This window comes from Apium graveolens, chromosome 7 (genome assembly GCF_009905375.1).
Source record: "Apium graveolens cultivar Ventura chromosome 7, ASM990537v1, whole genome shotgun sequence".
NCBI classification, from domain to species: Eukaryota; Viridiplantae; Streptophyta; class Magnoliopsida; order Apiales; family Apiaceae; genus Apium; species Apium graveolens.
In genome coordinates, this window is record NC_133653.1 from 7,959,809 (window position 1) to 7,980,008 (window position 20,200).

At 36.3% G+C, this 20,200-nt stretch overlaps 3 protein-coding genes across 3 annotated transcripts; all 3 read right to left on the bottom strand.

Annotated features, from left to right (window-relative positions):
• Nucleotides 1-5,525: 5,525 nt before the first annotated feature.
• On the bottom strand, nt 5,526-6,194 carry LOC141673198 (secreted RxLR effector protein 161-like). The gene has a single exon (XM_074479932.1). It carries the CDS (start codon nt 6,192-6,194, stop codon nt 5,526-5,528), a length of 669 nt encoding a protein of 222 aa, XP_074336033.1.
• Nucleotides 6,195-7,571: 1,377 nt separating this feature from the next.
• Nucleotides 7,572-10,979, bottom strand: LOC141673199 (uncharacterized). Its single transcript, XM_074479933.1, has 3 exons — nt 10,865-10,979; nt 9,342-10,648; nt 7,572-8,066 (listed from the first exon to the last, which is right to left on the bottom strand). Exons 1-3 carry the CDS (start codon nt 10,977-10,979, stop codon nt 7,572-7,574), a joined length of 1,917 nt encoding a protein of 638 aa, XP_074336034.1.
• Nucleotides 10,980-13,483: 2,504 nt separating this feature from the next.
• LOC141670587 (uncharacterized) lies at nt 13,484-18,652 on the bottom strand. Its single transcript, XM_074476521.1, has 8 exons — nt 18,253-18,652; nt 17,400-17,452; nt 16,779-16,838; nt 16,584-16,661; nt 15,499-15,622; nt 15,154-15,206; nt 14,632-14,787; nt 13,484-13,844 (listed from the first exon to the last, which is right to left on the bottom strand). Exons 1-8 carry the CDS (start codon nt 18,596-18,598, stop codon nt 13,698-13,700), a joined length of 1,017 nt encoding a protein of 338 aa, XP_074332622.1. The 5' UTR covers nt 18,599-18,652; the 3' UTR covers nt 13,484-13,697.
• Nucleotides 18,653-20,200: the final 1,548 nt, after the last annotated feature.

The following is a 20,200-nucleotide window of genomic DNA, read 5'->3' on the forward strand; positions in this document are numbered from 1 at the left end:
CAGAGCATTTAGTAGCTTTTGAAATCTACTAAAAATATCAGTGAGAGACTCACTTTCTTCACAGTGGAAGTGCTCATATTGCTGAATTAGGAGTTGCATCTTATTCTCTCTTACTTGCTTAGTACCATCACAAATAATCTGGATAGTGTCCCAAACCTCTTTGGGTGTTTTGTAGTTAATGATGTTATCAAACATATCACCATCAACTCCATTGAACAATATATTTATGGCCTTCTTGTCTTTCCTGACTTGCTCAATATCAGGGTCTGACCATTCATGCCTTGGTTTTGGAACAGATGGCTCATTTCCAGTTGCAGCTCTCATTGGTACATGAGGACCTCTCTCTATGCAATCCACATAGGCATCATCTTGGGAAAGAAGATGTAGGTGCATCTTCACCTTCCAGTGGTGATAATTATCTTTGTCCAGAAAATGAATTTTAACTCCAACATCCTTCTTGTTCATCTTGCTGTTTGTTGTGATCTTTACACTCTTTGTACATCAAGAGCTTACTCTGATACCAATTGTTATTCCCTAACAATACAACAAGAATTACAGAAGGGGGGTTGAATGTAATTCTGGCATCTTTTTCTAGATTTTTTTTAAAATAGTTCTTACTTGATAATATACAAGTGTTTGATTTGCAGAGTGCGGAATAAATGCTTTATATGAATCAAAATACAAAGTAATAAAAACACACAAGCTTTTAAAACTTTCTGGTGGATTTGAAAGTTTCCACCAGATATATATATATATATATATATATATATATATATATATATATATATATATCGAATGAGAACCCTGTGAAGCTTGATTAGATCACAGCTGCTTACAAGTATGAACAACTAAACTTACAGAGAAATGCTACATAATACAGCTTGAAAATGTTTCTCTGAAAATGTGTGTATAATTGTTCTACTTGCTACACTTGGTTTATATATCACCAAGTTTACATGACAATAAGACAAGATAATAAAACAAAACATATCTAGTCTAACTCCATGCTACTTCACTATTCTATTCCAGCATCTTTGAATATCTTCATAATAGCATGGAAATGGTAATGCTTCTTTGTTCTCAAATTCCTGCTAAACAGGCTGCCACATTCCTTTTGCAAACACCCAACGCATATGACTGTGTTGTCACTGTCAACAGATATTTGAATTTATTGTCGGGTACATGCTTGTCATCCGTCGGGTAGCTTTGTTGATCATCCGTCGGGTAGCTATTTGTCACTTGACTCTATTTCATTTATAAAGAATTACAGGACATCTCATATTTACAATTAATCAACCTATTATGCATATCCACTAGTAGTCAACATGACTCATATGCTCCTAAACAATCTATACAAAGTTATTTGCAGAAAACTGCTACAATACTTATTATTATATAAGCTACTCACTCGATGGATGTCAAATCATCATCCGTCGGGACTATATTGAATCATTCGTCGAGACTATATTTAATCATCCGTCGAGTGCAACAAAATTCACTAAGTTAAATTTACTAAGGTGTTTTGTTTAATTTATCATCAAGTTCACAACATATTCCTAACAAACTTACACTAGTTCGCAAACCCTGGACCAATCACCTTCCAACAGCTTCTTCTTTGCTTCCTTGAATTACGCGGTTAAACAGCGCAAGCTAATCCTCACTGGAGTTTAAATTTGAAAACAGGCAAGTATGAGCGAAAGAAATGCTCAGCAAGATCATTATAATATATATATGGTCATTTTGATATAAAACCGGCATCTGCAATAGTGCAGAACATTTTAAAATCATAATTGCGGAAACATAAAATTTATTAAAGAATCAGATAATTGTTTCTCACTGTATTCAAAACTCTTTTTGATATTTTCGAGCGAAATGCTTCAGCAATAATTTAAATCTTTACAAGAATAAGACTCGTAAAACAGTGTTTACGGAAATATCGTAAACAACAATAACATGAAACAATAATTATGGAATGAATCATAAACTTTTTCAAAACCGAACTCTTGATATTAATACTTATTTTGTTGTCATATCAAATTAGATATCAATACGAACTTTGATGCTCACAACATCCCATACTGAAGTCAACATCAATCATCTATACTAATACCACCTTTGATATTTAACAACAAACTAAATATCCACATCAAGCAGAAATTGAATCAAAACTGCATTTCATCTTTTATCCAAAACCGAAACACTTGATAAATCATTCCTTATAAGATTATCAAAAGCAATATAATAATTTAGATTGGAATCCTCGAAAGACGGTGTGTTGCCGCCGGTGATTAGCCGCGGAGCAACACCGTTATGCCGAAGCATATCCAACTAAACAAACGGGGCACCCAAGGCACATATCGGCCTAAAAAGGTATTATATTCTGTATAATATTAGCTCTCCGCTGGACCGCCGCCACGGCCTCTTACGCAATCAGTAACCATCCAATCTTAAAACTCTTTATTGAAAAGGGGACATAATAATCAACACCCTTATAAATATCGATCATCAGATAATTCACCAAAATTCCCATAATAATCACATAATAATTATTTATTGATAAAAATAATTGCACGATATTTCCCGGATATTACAAAACAATTTCAATTTACTGATATCAATAAGATCGGCTTTCAAATAACTTTTGAAAATAATCCATTTAAGTAAATATTTTCAGAAATTAACAAGGATCGATATAACACTTAACAATTAGCACATTACCATTTAATATCCACCATTTTATTCCTTCTAAATCATAAAAATCACATATATATATTCAAATAATAATTATAATAATTCTAAAAATACGGGATATTACACTCAACCTACTTGTTAAACCGACTCTCAACTCGTGTCGTAACAGGTGTCACACCATATGAGGCGTGGTCAAATGAGAAGCCTAGTCTGAATCATATACGAGTATTCGGGTGCGTGGCACATATGAAGGAACCAACTGTGAATCTAAAGAAACTTGTTGACAGGAGCAGGCCTGTAGTGAATTTCGGTAAGGAACCGGGCACGAAGGCTTACAGACTTCTGGACCCTCAAACTCGAAGGATACACGTGAGTCGAGACGTGATTTTTGAGGAGAAGAAGACATGGGATTGGAGTGAAATTGAAGCTGTAGATTTGGAGCACACTGGAAGTTTCATTGTAGTTACTGATTACTCAGATGAAGATGCTAATATCGAAGAAATTGTATCAAGAACTCACGAAACAAGGGATAATGTTGAGGGTGATGACAGCAACAGTGTGCAAAGCTCAAATGTCTCAGATTACGGTTCTGAATATGATGAACCACTAGAGAAATTCAAGCCTCTCAGCAAAATATATGTTGCTACTGAACTAATGGAGTTGGAGGACGATGAATTGTATCTCATGGGAGTTGATGAACCCATTAACTACTCTCAAGTTGCTAAGGGAAGTGAGTGGAGAAAGGTGATGCAGGCCGAAATGGAAGCAGTTGAAAGAAATGGAACCCGGGAGCTAACTCAACTACCTGAGGGACGTAAAGTGATTGATCTAAAGTGGATATATAAGATCAAAAGAGATGCGGAAGGGAACGTTGTAAAGCATAAAGCTAGAATTGTTGCTAAGGGTTATGTGCAAAAGAAAGGTGTGGATTTCGATGAAGTATTTGTGCCTGTCACTCGTATTGAAACAATACGTTTATTACTAGCACTTGCAGTGAAAAGCAACTTGGAGGTGCACCACCTTGACGTTAAGACAGCGTTCCTAAACGGAGAAATTAAGGAGGAAGTTTTTGTTAAGCAACCGGAAGGTTTTGTGAAGCGTGGAAGGGATCGTCTTGTGTATAGACTCTTGAAGGCTTTGTACGGGCTTCGATAGGCCCCAAGGACCTGGTATTCAAAGCTAAACAAATGTTTGGAAGGATTGGGGTTCGTGAGGTGCGCATATGAGCAGGCTTTTTACACCAGACATGTGGGAAATGAAGTTCTGATTGTCGGAGTCTATGTTGATGATTTACTAGTAACCGGTACAAGTGTTGAAGCAATCAAGGAGTTTAAAACTCAAATGATGGAGAATTTTGATATGAGTGATATCGGAAAACTCACTTATTATTTGGGTATTGAAGTGGAACAAGGCAATGGATACATATGCTTGAAATAATCTGGCTATGCAAAAAAAACCATCATAAAGCTGGTATGTACGAGTGTAACCCTACGAAAATTCTGATGCATCCCAAGGAGATTATTAACAAGGACGAAGGAGGCACACCGGTAGATTCCATGAATTTTAAGAGTATAATTAGGGGGTTGAGGTATTTAGTCCACACTAGACCTGATTTGGCGTACTCGGTTGGTGTAAGCAGGCTCGTGGAGAAGCCCACGGTGATGCACTTGAATGCAGCAAAACACATTATATGCTACGTGACAGGAACGATAGATTTTGGTTTGATTTATTCCAAAGATGCAGAAAATAATGTGGTGATAGGCTATTCTAAATGATAGCGATCTGGCAGCGAATGTAGAGGACAGAAAAAGCACAGGTGGCATGGTGTTTTACTTAAACAAGAGTTTAATAACCTGGAACTCTCAAAAGCAGAAGTGTGTTGCACTCTCTTCATGTGAGGCAGGGTTTATGGCGGTAACAGCAGCCTCATGTCAAGCAATATGGCTGAGAAAACTGTTAACTCAAGTCACTGGTCTGCAAATTCAACCTGTGACATTATTCATCGATAAAAAGTCAACTATTGACTTGTCGAAAAATCCCGTTTTCCATGGCATGAGCAAGCATATAGATGTCAGATTCCATTTTATCAGATAGTGCATCAAAAATGGAGAAATCATAGTAAAACATGTATGCACAGAGGAGCAACGAGCTGATTCCCTCACCAAGGCATTGAGTGCTGTTAATTTCGAGAAGGTGAGACATATGCTTGGAGTGAGGAATTGTGTTAAGACAAGTTTGAATTAAGGGGGGTATGTTGGGTAGTTAATTCAAACTTAGTATTATTTGTTTTGTTGTTATTTATTTTCTGAGTCGTGATGTTGTGTCATCAAAGTGGGTCGTGGGCTGGAGTGTTTTTCGGACTAGTCGTGAATAATCCATTGTCTAACGTTAGTGTTTGATTTGGTCTTAGGTGTCTGTTATGTAGTTCCTACTTTGTAGGACATTTCCTGGTTTTTCCTTGTATAAGTATGTTAGTCAGTATCATTGAATAGTCAGTATCAATAAAAGTTTAAGCTGTTCAACGCTTAGTTTTTCCTCTGTTTTCTTTATACATTCAATCAGAATATTGTGTGTGTGCCAATAAAGTATTCAGCTACAGACATATTATGTTGTTTAGTAAATATTTTAAGGAAAAAGGATTTTAGGTTAAGTTACCCTATCCTGTTTATTTATACGACTCTCAGACATACACATACACAGGCCCATGTTACATATGTGGGCTATTCTTTTACTTAACACTCCTCCTCAAGATGGGTGATAGATATCAATCATTCCCATCTTGTTACATATATTATTCCACTCCTTAGATCCTAATCCCTTTGTCAGAAAATCAGCTAGTTGTCCACAGTTCTTATGTAACTGAGCTCCAAACTCTTTGCATCAATATTCTCTTTAATAAAGAATCGATCAATTTCAATGTGTTTCGTCCTATCATGCTGGACTGGATTTTTGGCGATATTGATTGCTAACTTGTTGTCACACCAAAGTTTCATTGGTACTCTCTTAAATAGACGTAGTTTAACCAGCAATTTCCTAATCCAGATCATCTCACATAAGCTTAAAGCCATAGCTCTGTACTCCGCCTCCGCAGTAGAACGAGCAACCACAGCTTGTTTTTTACTACGCCAAGACACAAGGCTGCCTCCGACAAATACAAAATAACCAGATGTAGATCTCATATCATCCAAGCTACTTGCCCAATCAGCATCACAATAACCCTCAACTTCAGTATTACCATTAGCTCTGAACCATAAACCTTTCCCTGGACAGCCTTTTAAGTACCTCAGTATCCTCAGAGTTGCTTCCCAATGCTCCATTCTAGGATCATGCATGTATCTACTAACAATGCTAACAGCGTATGTAATATCAGTACGTGTATGACATAAATAGATGAGTCGTCCAACTAGCCTTTGGTAACGCTTTTTATCAACAGGATCCCCTGACTCACTACACAATTTATAATTTTGTTCGATTGGTGTTGGGGCTATTCGACAACCCAACATCCCTGTTTCCGTAAGCAAATCAAGTACATACTTCCTTTGAGAAAGTACAATCGAACAAAATTCTATTTTTCTATAACTTCAAACTCCATGCTGGGTCATTTTTTTAGTAGCACAATTTCTCCTGTATCATCCCCGTGATAATAATATCATCAACATAGATGGCTAAAATAGTAACCCGGCCCTTTTTATGCCTGTAGAAGATAGTGTGATCACCATTGCATTGCTTATATCCCATTCTAAGGACAACATGCCAAAATTTATCAAACCATTCCCTTGGTGATTGTTTAAGCCCATACAGAGTTTTTTTCAACCTGCATACCATTCCAATCGTTTTCATAGTGCCAAAGCCGGGTGGAATCTCCAAATAGACTTCTTCTTGCAAGTCTCCATGTAAAAAAGCATTCTTAACATCTAGTTGATACAAGGGCCACCCAAAATTTGCAGCACATGAAATTAACAATCTCACAGAGCTCATCTTAGCCACCGGTGCAAATGTTTCATCATAGTCTATTCCATATGTTTGACTATAACCTTTCGCCACCAACCTTGCCTTATACCGTTCCACTTTACCTTCGGGGGTTTGCTTGACAGAAAAAATCCACTTCCATCCAACTACGGTTTTTCCTTTTGGATGACGAACAAGCTCCCAAGTTTTATTTTTTTCCAATGCACTAAGCTCCTCATGCATTGCTCCAAGCCATTTTAAATCCTGCTTTGCTTCCTGCCAATTTCTTGGTATAGACACTAATTGTAATGATGCAATAAATGTTTTGTATACAGGTGTGATGGATGTATATGATACATAATTAGATATATCATGCTCAAAGCCATACCTAACCGGAGGTTTTCCGGCGGTAGCTCTAGGCTCTCTACGAACAGCAATAGGAAGAGATTCATTAATAATAGGAGATTCATTACCATTTGTTCCAGGAGACAACGTTAAAGGACTTCGAGAGGGACCATCAGAGACATTTGGGATAACATGTTGCCCGGACTGTGGTATTTCTCTTGCTTTCGTGTCATCTTCGACTTGTGGTGTGGATTGTAATGTTTCTCTTATCACTTCCTGTACTCCAGTTTTTTGTCTTCTGCTATACACTTTCAAGTTTGTATCAACAACCTTCTTTTTCCTCCTCCTCGAACCTTCTCTCCTTCTCCTCCTAGCACATTTACTTCTTCCATTGGACATGGTATTATTCCGACAATAACTTCATTTGAACCTTGCACCATTCCATCTCAAACACTTTCAAGAGAGTTCTCCTCCTTTCTACTGATATTGCTAATAACAGGTGAATCTTTTAGTTGTGCAAGAGGTTGTGTCTTCTCTCCATAAAACGGTTCTTGCTCCCTAAAGGTGACATCCATACTTACAAATACTCACTTCTCGGATGGACACCAACATCGATAACCTTTCTGGGTACCTGAATATCCCACAAAGATACACTTCAGTGCTCGGGGATCAAGCTTGCATACTGATGGTCGATGGTCCCGCACAAAGCAAACACATCCAAACACCTTAGGGGGAATTGTATACATATTTTCTCCCATCAACAACTCACAAGGAGATTTGAAGCCTAGTACTTGTGAAGGCATCTTGTTAATAAGATAAGCTACAGTCAACACAGCCTCGCTCCATAAAAATTTTGGAACATTTGTTGTAAACATTAGTGACCTGGCCACCTCCAATAAATGATGATTTTTTCGCTCAGCTACACCATTTTGTGCTGGTGTATCCGGACATGTAGTTTGATGCATAATTCCTTGAGCAGATAAATATGATGCAAATTCCTTATTCAGATATTCGGTGCCGTTATCCGTCCTAAGAACACAAACTTCTGCATTAAACTGTTTAATAGCATAAGCTAAAAAATCCTGGAAGCAGGAAAGAACTTCAGATTTATTCTTCATTAAATAAACCCATGTCATTCGAGTATAACAATCAATAAAAGTAACAAACCACTTAAAACCGCTAGTGGAAGTAACTGGACAAGGTCCCCAAACATTAGAATGTATTAAATAAAAAGGTTTTACACTTCTCAATCCTGAACGGCTATAACTCGTTTGTGTATGTTTTCGAACTCACAAGCATCACAAATAACTTTATTACTACCTACTTTATTCAATAATGTTGTGAATATGTTGTGCACTTGATGAGTACCTAAACAAAATATCTAAGTAGATTTTACTTAGTGAAATAATGTAGCACTCGACGGATAAGAATTATAGTCCCGACGGATAACTCATTTTAGTCCCGACGGATGAGTAACTTATTATCTATCGAGTGAGTAGCTTATGTAATAATGAGTTTGTAGCACAGTGTTGTACACACCTTTGTATAGAATCTGTAGTAGTATATAAGTCATGTTGACTTTAACTAGATATGCAGAATAGGTTGATTAACTGTACATAAGCAATGTCTTGTAATTCTGTATAAGTGAAATGAAGTAAAGTGCCAAAATAGCTATCAACGGATGCTTAACAAAGCTTCGACGGATGATCAAATGACTTTCAGCGGATGTTTAAAATAGCAGTCGAAAGATGATCAAGTAAGTCATCGACGGATGATCTGAAAGTCGACGGATGATAATATCAAGATTCAGACATCAGTTGAACAGTGAAAGCTGACACACAGCCGTCGAGATGGATACAAACACACTGTGGAAGCCCATTAACTGGGTAATAGAGGACGAAAAGCAGCAAAGATCAAGACTGTTAGATTTTATATTTATTCAGTTCTTTTGACTTTGTAATCTTGGTAATATATAAACCAAGAGAGTAGCAAATAGAAAAATAACTAAGAGAGCTAAGAAACAAATACAGAGAAATCTTTGTAAGCACTATCTTTAGGATTTCCTGTGTTCTTAGTAGTTCTATTTTGTATAAGCAGCTGTGAGCATTTCTGCACACAGAGTTCTCTCGATATATTAAATATATCTCTGGTGGAATTGTTTAAATCCACCAGAAAGTTTTAAAGACTCTTGTTTTTAATTACTCTTGTTTTGATTCATTAAAGTTTATATTCCGCATTGTGCTAATCAAAACAAATATATCTATAATCGAGTTGAACATTTTTATCTTAAAAAAAAAGTTCAAGAATTCCATTCAACCCCCCTTCTGTAATTCTTGCTATATTGTTAAGGGACTAACAAATAATTCAGGTCTTAATCTCCTGAGGCTTTCAAAAGGCACGTGGCCGAGACGACAATGCTTTAACATCACTGTAGCTTTAACTTCCTCAGTAGTTGTAACGGTAAGAGGAACACCATCACTTTCCTTATTCATATACCACAGTCCATCACGCCTGATGTCAGTCCCAAGCGTCCTCTTCGTGTCCCTCTCCTGGAAAGAACATGAACTCCGATCAAATGTTACTTGACAATCTAATTGATCAATGATGGAACTGACTGAAAGTAAATTAATTGAGAATGAGGGAACATGTAAAACATATTCAAGTGCAAGGGATGGTGTGCATTTGACAGAACCAATTCCTTCTATAGGTTGGAAACTTCCGTCTGTTGTTTGGATAGTCTCTTTATGTGATGGTGGATATTTGAAATATGTATCAAACCCACTAGATGATCTTGTAACATTCTTAGATGCACCTGAATCTATTATACAATCCAAAGAAGGTGGTTTAAATGATGCAAGTGCTCGTGATGGAATACCTGAGCCAGCATGAGCATAATCTGCTACATTACCAAGAAAAGAATAAGTTGAACCTTGAGTGTTGGAACTCTCCATCCTCTGCTTATATGCCCGAAGTTCTTCCAATTCAGAATTTTTTGTTGATTCTCCAGTATCACTCTTTTCTGCGACAACTAAGTTAGCTCGGCCAGCAAAACGCCCACGTCCTCGACCACGAGCACGTCCTCTGAAGGTTCCTCGGCTACTGCGATTACCTTCACCTCGTCCATTATCATATGACAAAGGGCAATTCCAACTAATATGCCCTTTTTTCCTACAAATATAGCATTCTCTATCATTAGTGATAGGTGCCAGCAGTGCAGAACGGACCAGAACTGATGAATTTCCACTCGAGGTCATCACCTTCATCCTAGACTCCTCCTGACTTAAAGCCGCTATGACTTCCTCCATACGAGGAAGAGGGGACTGATGGAAAATCATAGCTCTTCTAGTCTCAAATTCTAAATTCAAACCTTTCATGAGTTGATTCACACGCCTCATTTCCACCCATGTGTTAGCTATACTAGCACTAGCACTATCAGTAATTGTCAACGGGTCATAATAGTCTAGTTCAGACCAGAGTCGTTTTAACTCGGTGCTATATTCTGCAATATTTTTTTCTCCCTGCTTCATTGCATCTATTATATCCTGAATATCCATCACAATCATCATATTCCCGGTTCCTGAAAATTGTCTAGATAAAATTTTCCAGATTTCAGCAGCATTTCGTATCCCTTCAACCATACCAGCAATTGTCGGATTAAGAGAACCTGTCATCCAGGAAACCACTAAAGAATTACTGGTCTTCCATGTCTTCCACGCTATACTAGTTTTATCTGTTGGCTCCTTACAAGTTTCTTCAATATAGTGTTCTAAGTCTTTAGCCTCCAATATCAGCTTCACCCTTCAAGACCAACTCAAGTAATTCTTTACACCTTCAAGCTTGTGCTCTATTGGAAATAGTTCTAACCTCTATGATTGCATACTCTCAGTTCTCGCGCTGGCCTCTTGGGAAGATGTTCCCTCTCCTTTAAATGTCAACATCTTGGCCATGCCCTCCAAAATCTCCTTCAAATCAGCTGTAGTGATTGTTGTGCCCATCTTAATCACCACTTTATCACTCTAACAAAACTCCAGAGGTTGATTACTCCCAGATATCTTGCATGATAACGTCCCTACTTGAGAATTATCAAGTAAGACATTCAATATTCATGTACATAGCCAAACATCTTTCTCCCTAAATCTCTTTTTATACGCTACTGATCTTTAAAAAAACTGAAAAAGAGGTAAAAACAAGGAACTGAGGTAGGGTTTGTTTTGTTTTATTTTTTTAATTATGGAAACAAAGTAACACCGCCAGCCACTGCCGACGGAACCACCGGTGAAATCGGCAGCCGCCAAGGACAAAAGTGGGCTCTGATACCAAGTAAATATTTTGAGGAAAAAGGATTTTAGGTTAAGTTACCCTATCCTGTTTATTTATACGACTCTCAGACATACATATACACAGGCCCATGTTACATATGTGGGCTATTCTTTTACTTAACATGTTTCATTTCATAGACATCTCTACTGATTTTATACTTTCTAGAGCCATGAGTAAGAGCAAACCTTTGAATAAGGACTTATTCTAGCAGAACTACCAGCCTAAGAGGAAGCGGACTCCCAAAGAAGGTTTATACGGGCAGGTGGAGTTGGTGTAAGAGCGGGATACGAGAAAGAAGAACAACCAAAGAGTGATGAAGGAGACGTGTATGTCAAGGAGAAAGAGAGAGCATAAGAGCAGGATGAGTACACTAGTCATAAGTTCCCCAGAAGCCGCTAGCAAGAGCAAGACCAGTGGGTAAGTATAGCGTCCGTCCCGCGACTTGTTTGGAACAACAGCCTTTTCTCTAAGTTCCAGACCTTGTCTATATGATCATGATCATTGTGCCTCACATACAGAATAGAATAGGAAGGTTCAAGTTCAAGGTTGACATAATAATAGGGCTTTCATTCGTTACCGGATACACTCCCTTGCCCTAGCTTATGGAGTTGGTGATGCCCCGGTGACATGAGTAGTTTGGGAGATGAAACGGAATTGTCCCTTAAAATACAGTGGCGGGGATCCACAGTGTGTTAGGTAATTAGTCAAGTAAGGGTTGACCATATTCTATTTGGTGTGATGTTGTTCCCATGAATGTAACACACGAATTATGGGGTCGACCTTGGCTCTATGGTCGTGATGTGTATCATTGTAGTAGAGAGAATACTTTCCATTTTATGTGCAAGGCTAAGGATGTTACTCTCTACCCAAAGAGTACCGAAGAAAATGAAGAAATCTAGTATTTTCGTGAGCAGTAAGCAGCAAATCTCCCCTTCTTTTTGGAAAGCAGGTGGCCGCGTGTGAATTCTTTCAAGGCAAGGGGCGGCCTGATTCGAAATTGTTGTTTACTCTGATCAGGTCGAGGTGGTTTTCGTTTACCAGCGCGTAGGTGGTCTAAGTTCCTATGACCGAGTCTTTCTAGCCCATGTGAACATCTTTTCTTAATGTATTAAAGAGGGCCTCTCTAACCGGTTAAAAGTGGTGGGTGTCCACTAACGGCAATTCCTGGCTCGGCTCCGATAACGCAATTCCGGGAAGAGTCGGTAGTTGGGCACTGGATCCCTTCGGATCTGGAGAACGTATGACGGCTGGGTCGGGTGAACCAACAGGTCGCTCCTCTAGTTGAAGTATCGGGTCCCTTTTCAAGTTGAGCCCAAATATCACAAGCACAGTTAATGAAAAGGATAGATTTCTTAATGGTTTCAGAAACATTATTGTGAATCCAAGAAATTACCAGATTATTGCAAGTGTCCCACTGCACTCTACTTGTCTCATCATCAGTGCTTCTCCTTACTAAACCATCCACAAAGCCCAGTTTTCTTTTAGAGGAGAGTTGTATTTCAAAAGACCTATTCCAGGATCTGTAATTAGATGCACCTTCCAATTTAGGTACACTAATAGATAAAGGCCCATCAGATGGGTGTAAAAATAGAGGATTCTGCATATCAGCAAATGTGAATCTCCCTCCTGTTGCCATACTTGAGTAATTTGCAGATTACAGACACTCAATTTATACAGGCAACAGTCAAACACAAAATTTTTTAAAAAGGAGCTAATGTATATCAGGAAAAGTTTCTTTTAAAGAACAAAGAATCACAGCTTATTCATGCTTGCTCTGATACCATGAAGATTAAATAAAGCATGATAAAAGATGGTGAAAGTTGAGACGTTGGGAACAACAAGATACTATATTATTCCTGATGTTCTTGATTACAAAAGCTTAAGGAGACAATATAATACCATTAGCACTATATATTATAACCAGGACTCATAACTTGTCCATTACTTACAAACTACTAATATAAAGTATATGTTGCCCTCCTAGTACATGAATAAGATAAACTAGAGGACTGGACTAAGAGGAAGGACCCACTACTGAGGATTGGAAATTCAGGTGTAGACAAAAAGGTGGTCCATGAAGAACAGCAAGGCCATACTGGCTAGATTTATTGTGCTGGAAAATAAGTAGACACGCTCATTAAGCACGTGCACAGGTGCATTATGCCTAATGAGTTGATAATCAGGATACTAACTGCAATACTATATTTATAAAAAAAATGGCAGGTCCAAGACTCCGGGTTGTTACAAATTTGGAAAACCCAATACACTCGTCACATTTTGTCATCCTTTACTGAATGATTTTAGAGTGTTCTAAGCATTGCTGCTTTTTACTCAACTTATATATGTAACAGTGGAAACTGAGAACATTGTCATTAGAAAAACACAAATAATGATTAGGAAGAAGGTGAACAGCTTTTCCATTGAAACACGTTGGAGTTCAGTTGATCTGGAAGATCAGCAGACCATGTATTCAAATCCGGAAAAGGTCCGGTCAGGGCAAGATAATTTTCTCCTTCATTCACCAATTTCTTCCAGCTTACCTGTGTGAAATTAAGAATTTCGGATGCTCGTTAGATTTAAGATATCTACAGTGTTATCTTTACAAGTCATGCCACCAGGTAAGTACATTTGGAAAATTTACCATACCCGCAAGATAGATTAACAAGTTGAGATTGATCTAAGTAAGGGGCTAAGATCATGTATGTCAGGTTAACGACAACGTCTCCTAAAAAATGGATCAATGGTTTCCCTGATCCTTTGCTAAGAGTGTTATACTGCACTTTTGAGAAGAAGTTTTACCTTGAGTAGATCTGACTAACTTTTAGTTCATGAATAAATAACTTTCAACTTTAATCATCAAAAAATTACAACATACCACTAGCTAGGAAGGCATTCAGAACTTTATACAAAATTAGAATGGCAGAATAATGAACAAAAATTATTGGCATTGCTCTATTTGTCTTTTATAATAATATAGAGACAAGTGCTGTATGACTACACACTACTAAAAAAATGTTGTAGAAAATGTCATTTTCTCATAAATTGTGTTAATATTTACTATTACTTGGTCATTGCATAGATTTTCATTATTCAGCGCGCTTCTCTTCGATAAAATGTGCTCTTTAATTTGTTCCCAAGTACTACGAGGCTCATCGTGCTCCTTTTTATTATCAAAAATGCATATAACCAATTAAATTGTTTATAAGAAAAAGTTGGTTGCATAAAAATGTAAAGACATAATACTGGACATTACAATAATTAATCACAAAGTGAAAAGGATCTTAATATAAAAAATTTATGGAGCACTGAGGGGATTAAGAAACATACTTCTCCAGGAAATGCCTGGCATAGTGCCTTGATGGTAGAGTTTTGTTCCCAGGTGCCCTCATCAGAAACAGAAGCTCCAATATCGCTACCGCCACAATTTACCATGATCCGGCCATTTGGCATCAACTTATCTTTTATATCTAACCAAGTTCCACACTGTCCAGGATAGCCAAAACACATTAAATACATATATGTGCGAATTAAGAGCATTGTACACGTGATCTACATGCATTAAGAAAATTGTGTCCAAATTGTCGGTAGATAATGCTACTAAGCTAACCTTTCAGCCAAGTCATTGTATAAGTATTCTGAGGATGCTCATGGAATATATGAAAGGCTAAAAATCATGAAAAATAATTCACATGATGTCTTTTCATAGTTGAACTGTGAAAACTATGTGCAAACTGTCTGAACTACCAAGCTAACAACGCAGCAAGTCATTGTATGATTATTGTTACAGTGAATACTCACAACTGAATACTATAATTAATATATGCGATTAAATTGATGAACGCAAAATACCTCATGCATTTCTGGCAGGACTTTCCCATTAGAGAACAGGTCAACCACAATACCTGATAAAATTATTAGATATATATATCAATAAATAGCGGAACAATGCATAAACTCACATAAAATAAAAGACCCCTCACTGACCACAAAATTTAAGAGTATTCCCGAACGAGAGGAAGTTATCACAATGTTGCATATAAAGCTAATGAGAAACGGTGAGCCAAGAAAGCGTCTTAATATTTTCAGGATTTCTAAAAGAAAATTACATGCAGGGAATTATAATACATATTGATTAGAACAACTCGTAGATATTCAGAGTGTTTGCTTATGGCATTAACTTTTAAATAGAATTACCAGCATATCCTCCGGGAATCGATGCAGCAAATGCATCACCAACATGAACATGAACGATTCCACCATCTTTAGTATGTTTTTCAAGGTCAGACAACCCAAGATAAACTCTGGCTTTATCGATCAACTGGAGCATAAAGTGAAGTCATTTCATAAATCAATTAATTGAATAACACTTGAGGCAACTTTTTATGTATTCATGCTCATTAATATTGCAGAAAACATGGAGAATGTGTAAGATAAGATGTAACTTGATGAAGAATGCTGATTCCTCGCATCAGTTCTAATATTGCAAACATACTGAGAGTAACTAGTAGACCTCTCAAGTTCAATCTTTTTGACTAAGAAAACAAATAAAAAATTACCTATTAGAAAAGTATACGAGTGAAAGCGCATTCTTAGGAAGAAAAATTCATAACATCATCCCACTGAAATTAGTCATTTCTCATTATATGTACTGGATAACATTAAGCTAATTAATATATTAAGAAATTCCTAAGGAGTGTAAGAATTTCATTCCTCAGCTATGATAATATTTGCTTATCCTCTGTTTACCTTTATTCTAAATGTAGCAGGGGCTGCTTGTTCTTTCCCAAAATGAAGTCTAAGTAGGAGGATGTTCCTACAGATGTTTGGTCTATAATGTTTTCTAAAGGTGGTTATTAGGAATAAAATTTGAATTCAATAAAAAATTTATGATATTTCTAAAAAATGAGATGGGGTGCTGGTAATGGTTAGGGAAGTATATTTCAAGTTTTCAACACTACGGTTACTTAACTAATACAGTATAGACCTAACAGCGTAGCAAATCTTTGTATGATCATCCTCACTGTGTTGTAAATCGAGGCTGTCCTAGTTTTCTTTTATGTGTGAAGTACAGCAAGTATCAGTAAACATAATTTAAGCCGATTTACGGTTTTATAGTAGCTTGTATTTCTCTTTATTTAAGGTTGAAGAAAAACGGTATGATATCCACAACCAGAAAGAAGGCGGTCTAAACTAGAAAAGATGTTCTACGGTGACGAAAAAATGAGCATTTAGATAACTGGTAATAATAATAAATAAAAAAGAAGGAAGAAGTGCATTACAATCTCGTCAATCTCCCAGCCTTCAAGATGCAATGAAGGCCACAAATCAAGCATCAGATGAGCCGCAGTTCCTCCAGCCTGAGAATATTATCCATTCTTTGGTTTTTAGTTGCTCAACTTTTCTTCATTTATTTCACAAGATAGCATTAGTATAGACCAAGAGACCTGGCCTTAATAGCTATAGCATCCGATTACCAAGCCAAATATTGCAATAGGACCATTAGGTACAACAGGTGGCAAGCTCGCGAACTCGTCCTATATGATGAACAAAATTAGATTCCGGCTCCAGGTAAATAACAAAAACAATAGTGATGATGTGCTGATGTTATTAATGCCTACAAATGCACCTACACATACACTGATGCATACATGTATAATGACTGATAGAACATAATACTCCCTCACTCTGATGTAAACTTTTGAAGTCAAACTGACCGACGTACATATTCCTACCTTTCCTTCACAATTTTCTAAATTTATTATCACTAAGCAATGACACCTTGTTCAACAAACCATGCCAAAGCTCGCAACAAATTAATAAGTAGTTGACCATCTATTCCTTTTGTAAGCATTTGAATTTCCCCTTTCTTTCCCACATTAGCCCAGAAAGAAAATTATCATATGAATTTCAGCACCAATTTTTATGTTCAAACTCAATCTCCATATGATGTAGTAGATGATACTTAAGGATGTCATGGTTAGTTAATCATCATCATCATAGTAAAACAACCATGGTAGACTAGTAGTGACACTGCGAGGCTAGGAGGATTGCTACAGAACAAACAAATTCAGGTACTATGAGGAGCTTGGACATACCCAATAGCATCCTGTCCATTTCTCTCCCTTGTTAAAAATGCTGTGAATATTATCTGCAGAGCAGTGACAAAAATATCAAGACCCTCCATAAAATAATAAACAGTAACACAGAACACACTCTATAGGGGGGGAGAGAGAACATAATTATTGACTTGCAAAGCAGTTATGTTTATGGTAAATACATTGTAAATTCACCAACTAGATAGTTTAAAAGAGCATATGTTCACGGTCAGGATTGACTGTAGCAATACGCTTAACAAGTAGCTGAGTACAAAAAGTTTAGAACTAAATAGATTCAGAATGGTTTCAAGGGGTTTATTCTTGACAAGCATAGAAGAAGCTTCTAACAATACCAAATACAAAATTACGAGGGGGAAATTCAAATCGATATAAGCATAAGCAAAAGACTTCAGTCCATTGCCAGGTGCTACAAAGTACAAACCATCACTACAAATTATGGGAAACTAAAGCATTTTTACTTTTTCGTTTCAATTCCATTATTAAGCTGTTTAAGTCAAGTCATCAGCGAGACAGTGGCCGATAACTCTAAGAACTTGTTCTTTTTCAGTCACTTCTTGACTTTATAGACTTTGTAAAGTTACTCAATTACCACATGAAAATCAATTTAAAGACAAGAATTAGTTACCCCTAGTTTAGCTTGTATAATTGTAATAAACAAAACCACTGCAGTCATCAAACACATTGTTTCTTTTAGTCTCATTAAACAGTTGAAATGCAAAACAAACTATGACAAAAGATTCATATTAAGACCATAATTGCAAATTTGCAATAATCATACATGGCCACTAACAAATACATAAATACAACTTAAAATATACAAAATCATACTTACAAGTAGAATCAAGGAGCAGCAATCTAGAATCAGCAGTGTCAACAATCATGATATCATTATATCTAGTTTTAAAAGATGCCACAAGCTGCAACTCAGCTTCTTCTTGCTCCTCCTTGTTGCTTTCAACTTGAGATGAGCTTAATGACTGAAACAACTTAAAGGGGTCTTGTTTTTTGAGCTTATAATCATACCCTTTTAATGGCTTCCCAACAATGTGATTGTTTCTTTGGTGGGTAATTTGAGAATGGAAAGATTTGAAATGTGAGATTTTATATGTTGGAGAAGATGAAATATGATTAAAAGAATGGTCGAAAGTGATGAAATTGTAAGAGTTTATAAGATTCATTATGGTTTTTTTTTAGAATCTTTAGTTCAGTTTGCTTTAGACTTTCTTATTACAATCATCTATCTTTACTTATCTTTACACTCCTATGTTTCAGGCTTTTTGCAAGAAAACCCATTTTAGAATTAGGAGTATTTTGGGAGCTGAAATTAAAATCTGATTATTTTTTAAGAGTGAACACTAATGTTTTAAGACTTAAGTTTCCCAAAAATAATTTCAGAAATTTTATCAAATAATATATGGTAGATTTTTATATGTGAGACTGATATGTATCCATTTGTATTTGTGTAGGATTAATGGGTCCGTTTGGCAATTCCGTTAAGTGGGCTTATTGGCTTATAAGCCCGTAACAGCTTATTGACGAGTATTTGTCAACCCAACTTATAAGTTGAATTTACAACTTATAAGTTGAATGTTGGTAACGACGTACTTTTTCACAACTTATTTTTTATTTTTCATTTTTTTATCAATTTTAATTTTAAAATATATTTTTTTAAATGTTAATATAACTTAAAATATAAGAATTAAGATAATTATATATAAAAATTATTTATTTTAATTCATTTAAATAAAAACAATTCCGACTTATAAGTTAAATTATCCAAACACTTATATAACTTATAAGTATTTATTAACTTATCACTTATGTTAGGTCACACACATTGTAGAGGGGGTGAATACAGTGTATAATACAATCAAATCGAACTTTAAGAACTTAAGTAACAGAAAACAAACTTTATTGAAACAATAAACTTTGTTACAGTATGGAACTGTTACCTCTCAGTGATGAACAATATCACGAGAGCTGTTAGGGTTACAATGAATAATCTTCTCGAAATATATGATAACACTTATAGTGTAAACCCTATGTCTGTGTTTATATACTACACAGTTACAAGATAATCGCTAATTGATATGGAATATAATTCTGCTTCCTAAAATATATCAATCAGATATCTTTTCTTCCAAGTATTCCATTCTTCACGGAATTCCTTCTTCATGCATATCTCTTCTTATGTTTATCTCGATCTTCTTTCCTTTAATCAGCTACTGTCCTACTCTGATCATCCTTTAGCACTTAAGTTCTGATATCTAACTTCTGATGATTATCTCCTGATAATATAAGTACTGATATCCTTAAGTCCTGACTTCCAGTATAAGTCCTGATCAACAGTTAAGTACTGATTTGTCCTGTTAAGTAAGATCTGAAATCTAAACATAAATTATATTAGCCATGACATTATCAAATATATCTAACAATCTCCCCAAACTTGTAAATTAGCATAATATACAAGTTTAACAGATATTTGATGATGTCAAAAACATTAAGTACAAATACATGAGAATTAGACTAGATAACTACAACTTACAGTCCTTAAAGCTTTACCAATATTCAACTTCTGATAACAACTTCAGTCTGTACAAATATCAGAATTTAAGCAGTTGTAGATCTTCGACTTGGCTTCATCATCTGATCTCCCTGATGTCAGGAGTTGTTCTGTGATAGTTATTCAACAAACATTTCTCAGCATATCTGAGTTCATCAATCATTCTCCTTTTGGCATCTTTAAGCTCTGCAGTATCTTCACCAGTTTGAAAGATTGC

What these genes read in the sequence shown, in the direction of transcription:
- LOC141673199 (XM_074479933.1), bottom strand. Translation starts at nt 10,979, where the DNA reads ATGGGCACAACAATCACTACAGCTGATTTGAAGGAGATTTTGGAGGGC. An exon ending in GGCCAGCGCGAGAACTGAGA is followed by an intron (nt 10,649 to 10,864) that starts GTATGCAATCAT and finishes CCTGGATGACAG; the next exon opens with GTTCTCTTAATCCGACAATT. An exon ending in GATTAAGACCTGAATTATTT is followed by an intron (nt 8,067 to 9,341) that starts GTTAGTCCCTTA and finishes TCCTGCTTCCAG; the next exon opens with GATTTTTTAGCTTATGCTAT.
- LOC141673198 (XM_074479932.1), bottom strand. Translation starts at nt 6,194, where the DNA reads ATGTTGGGTTGTCGAATAGCCCCAACACCAATCGAACAAAATTATAAA.
- LOC141670587 (XM_074476521.1), bottom strand. Translation starts at nt 18,598, where the DNA reads ATGAATCTTATAAACTCTTACAATTTCATCACTTTCGACCATTCTTTT. An exon ending in CTATTGCAATATTTGGCTTG is followed by an intron (nt 16,662 to 16,778) that starts GTAATCGGATGC and finishes TAATATTCTCAG; the next exon opens with GCTGGAGGAACTGCGGCTCA. An exon ending in GATTCCCGGAGGATATGCTG is followed by an intron (nt 15,207 to 15,498) that starts GTAATTCTATTT and finishes TAATTTTATCAG; the next exon opens with GTATTGTGGTTGACCTGTTC.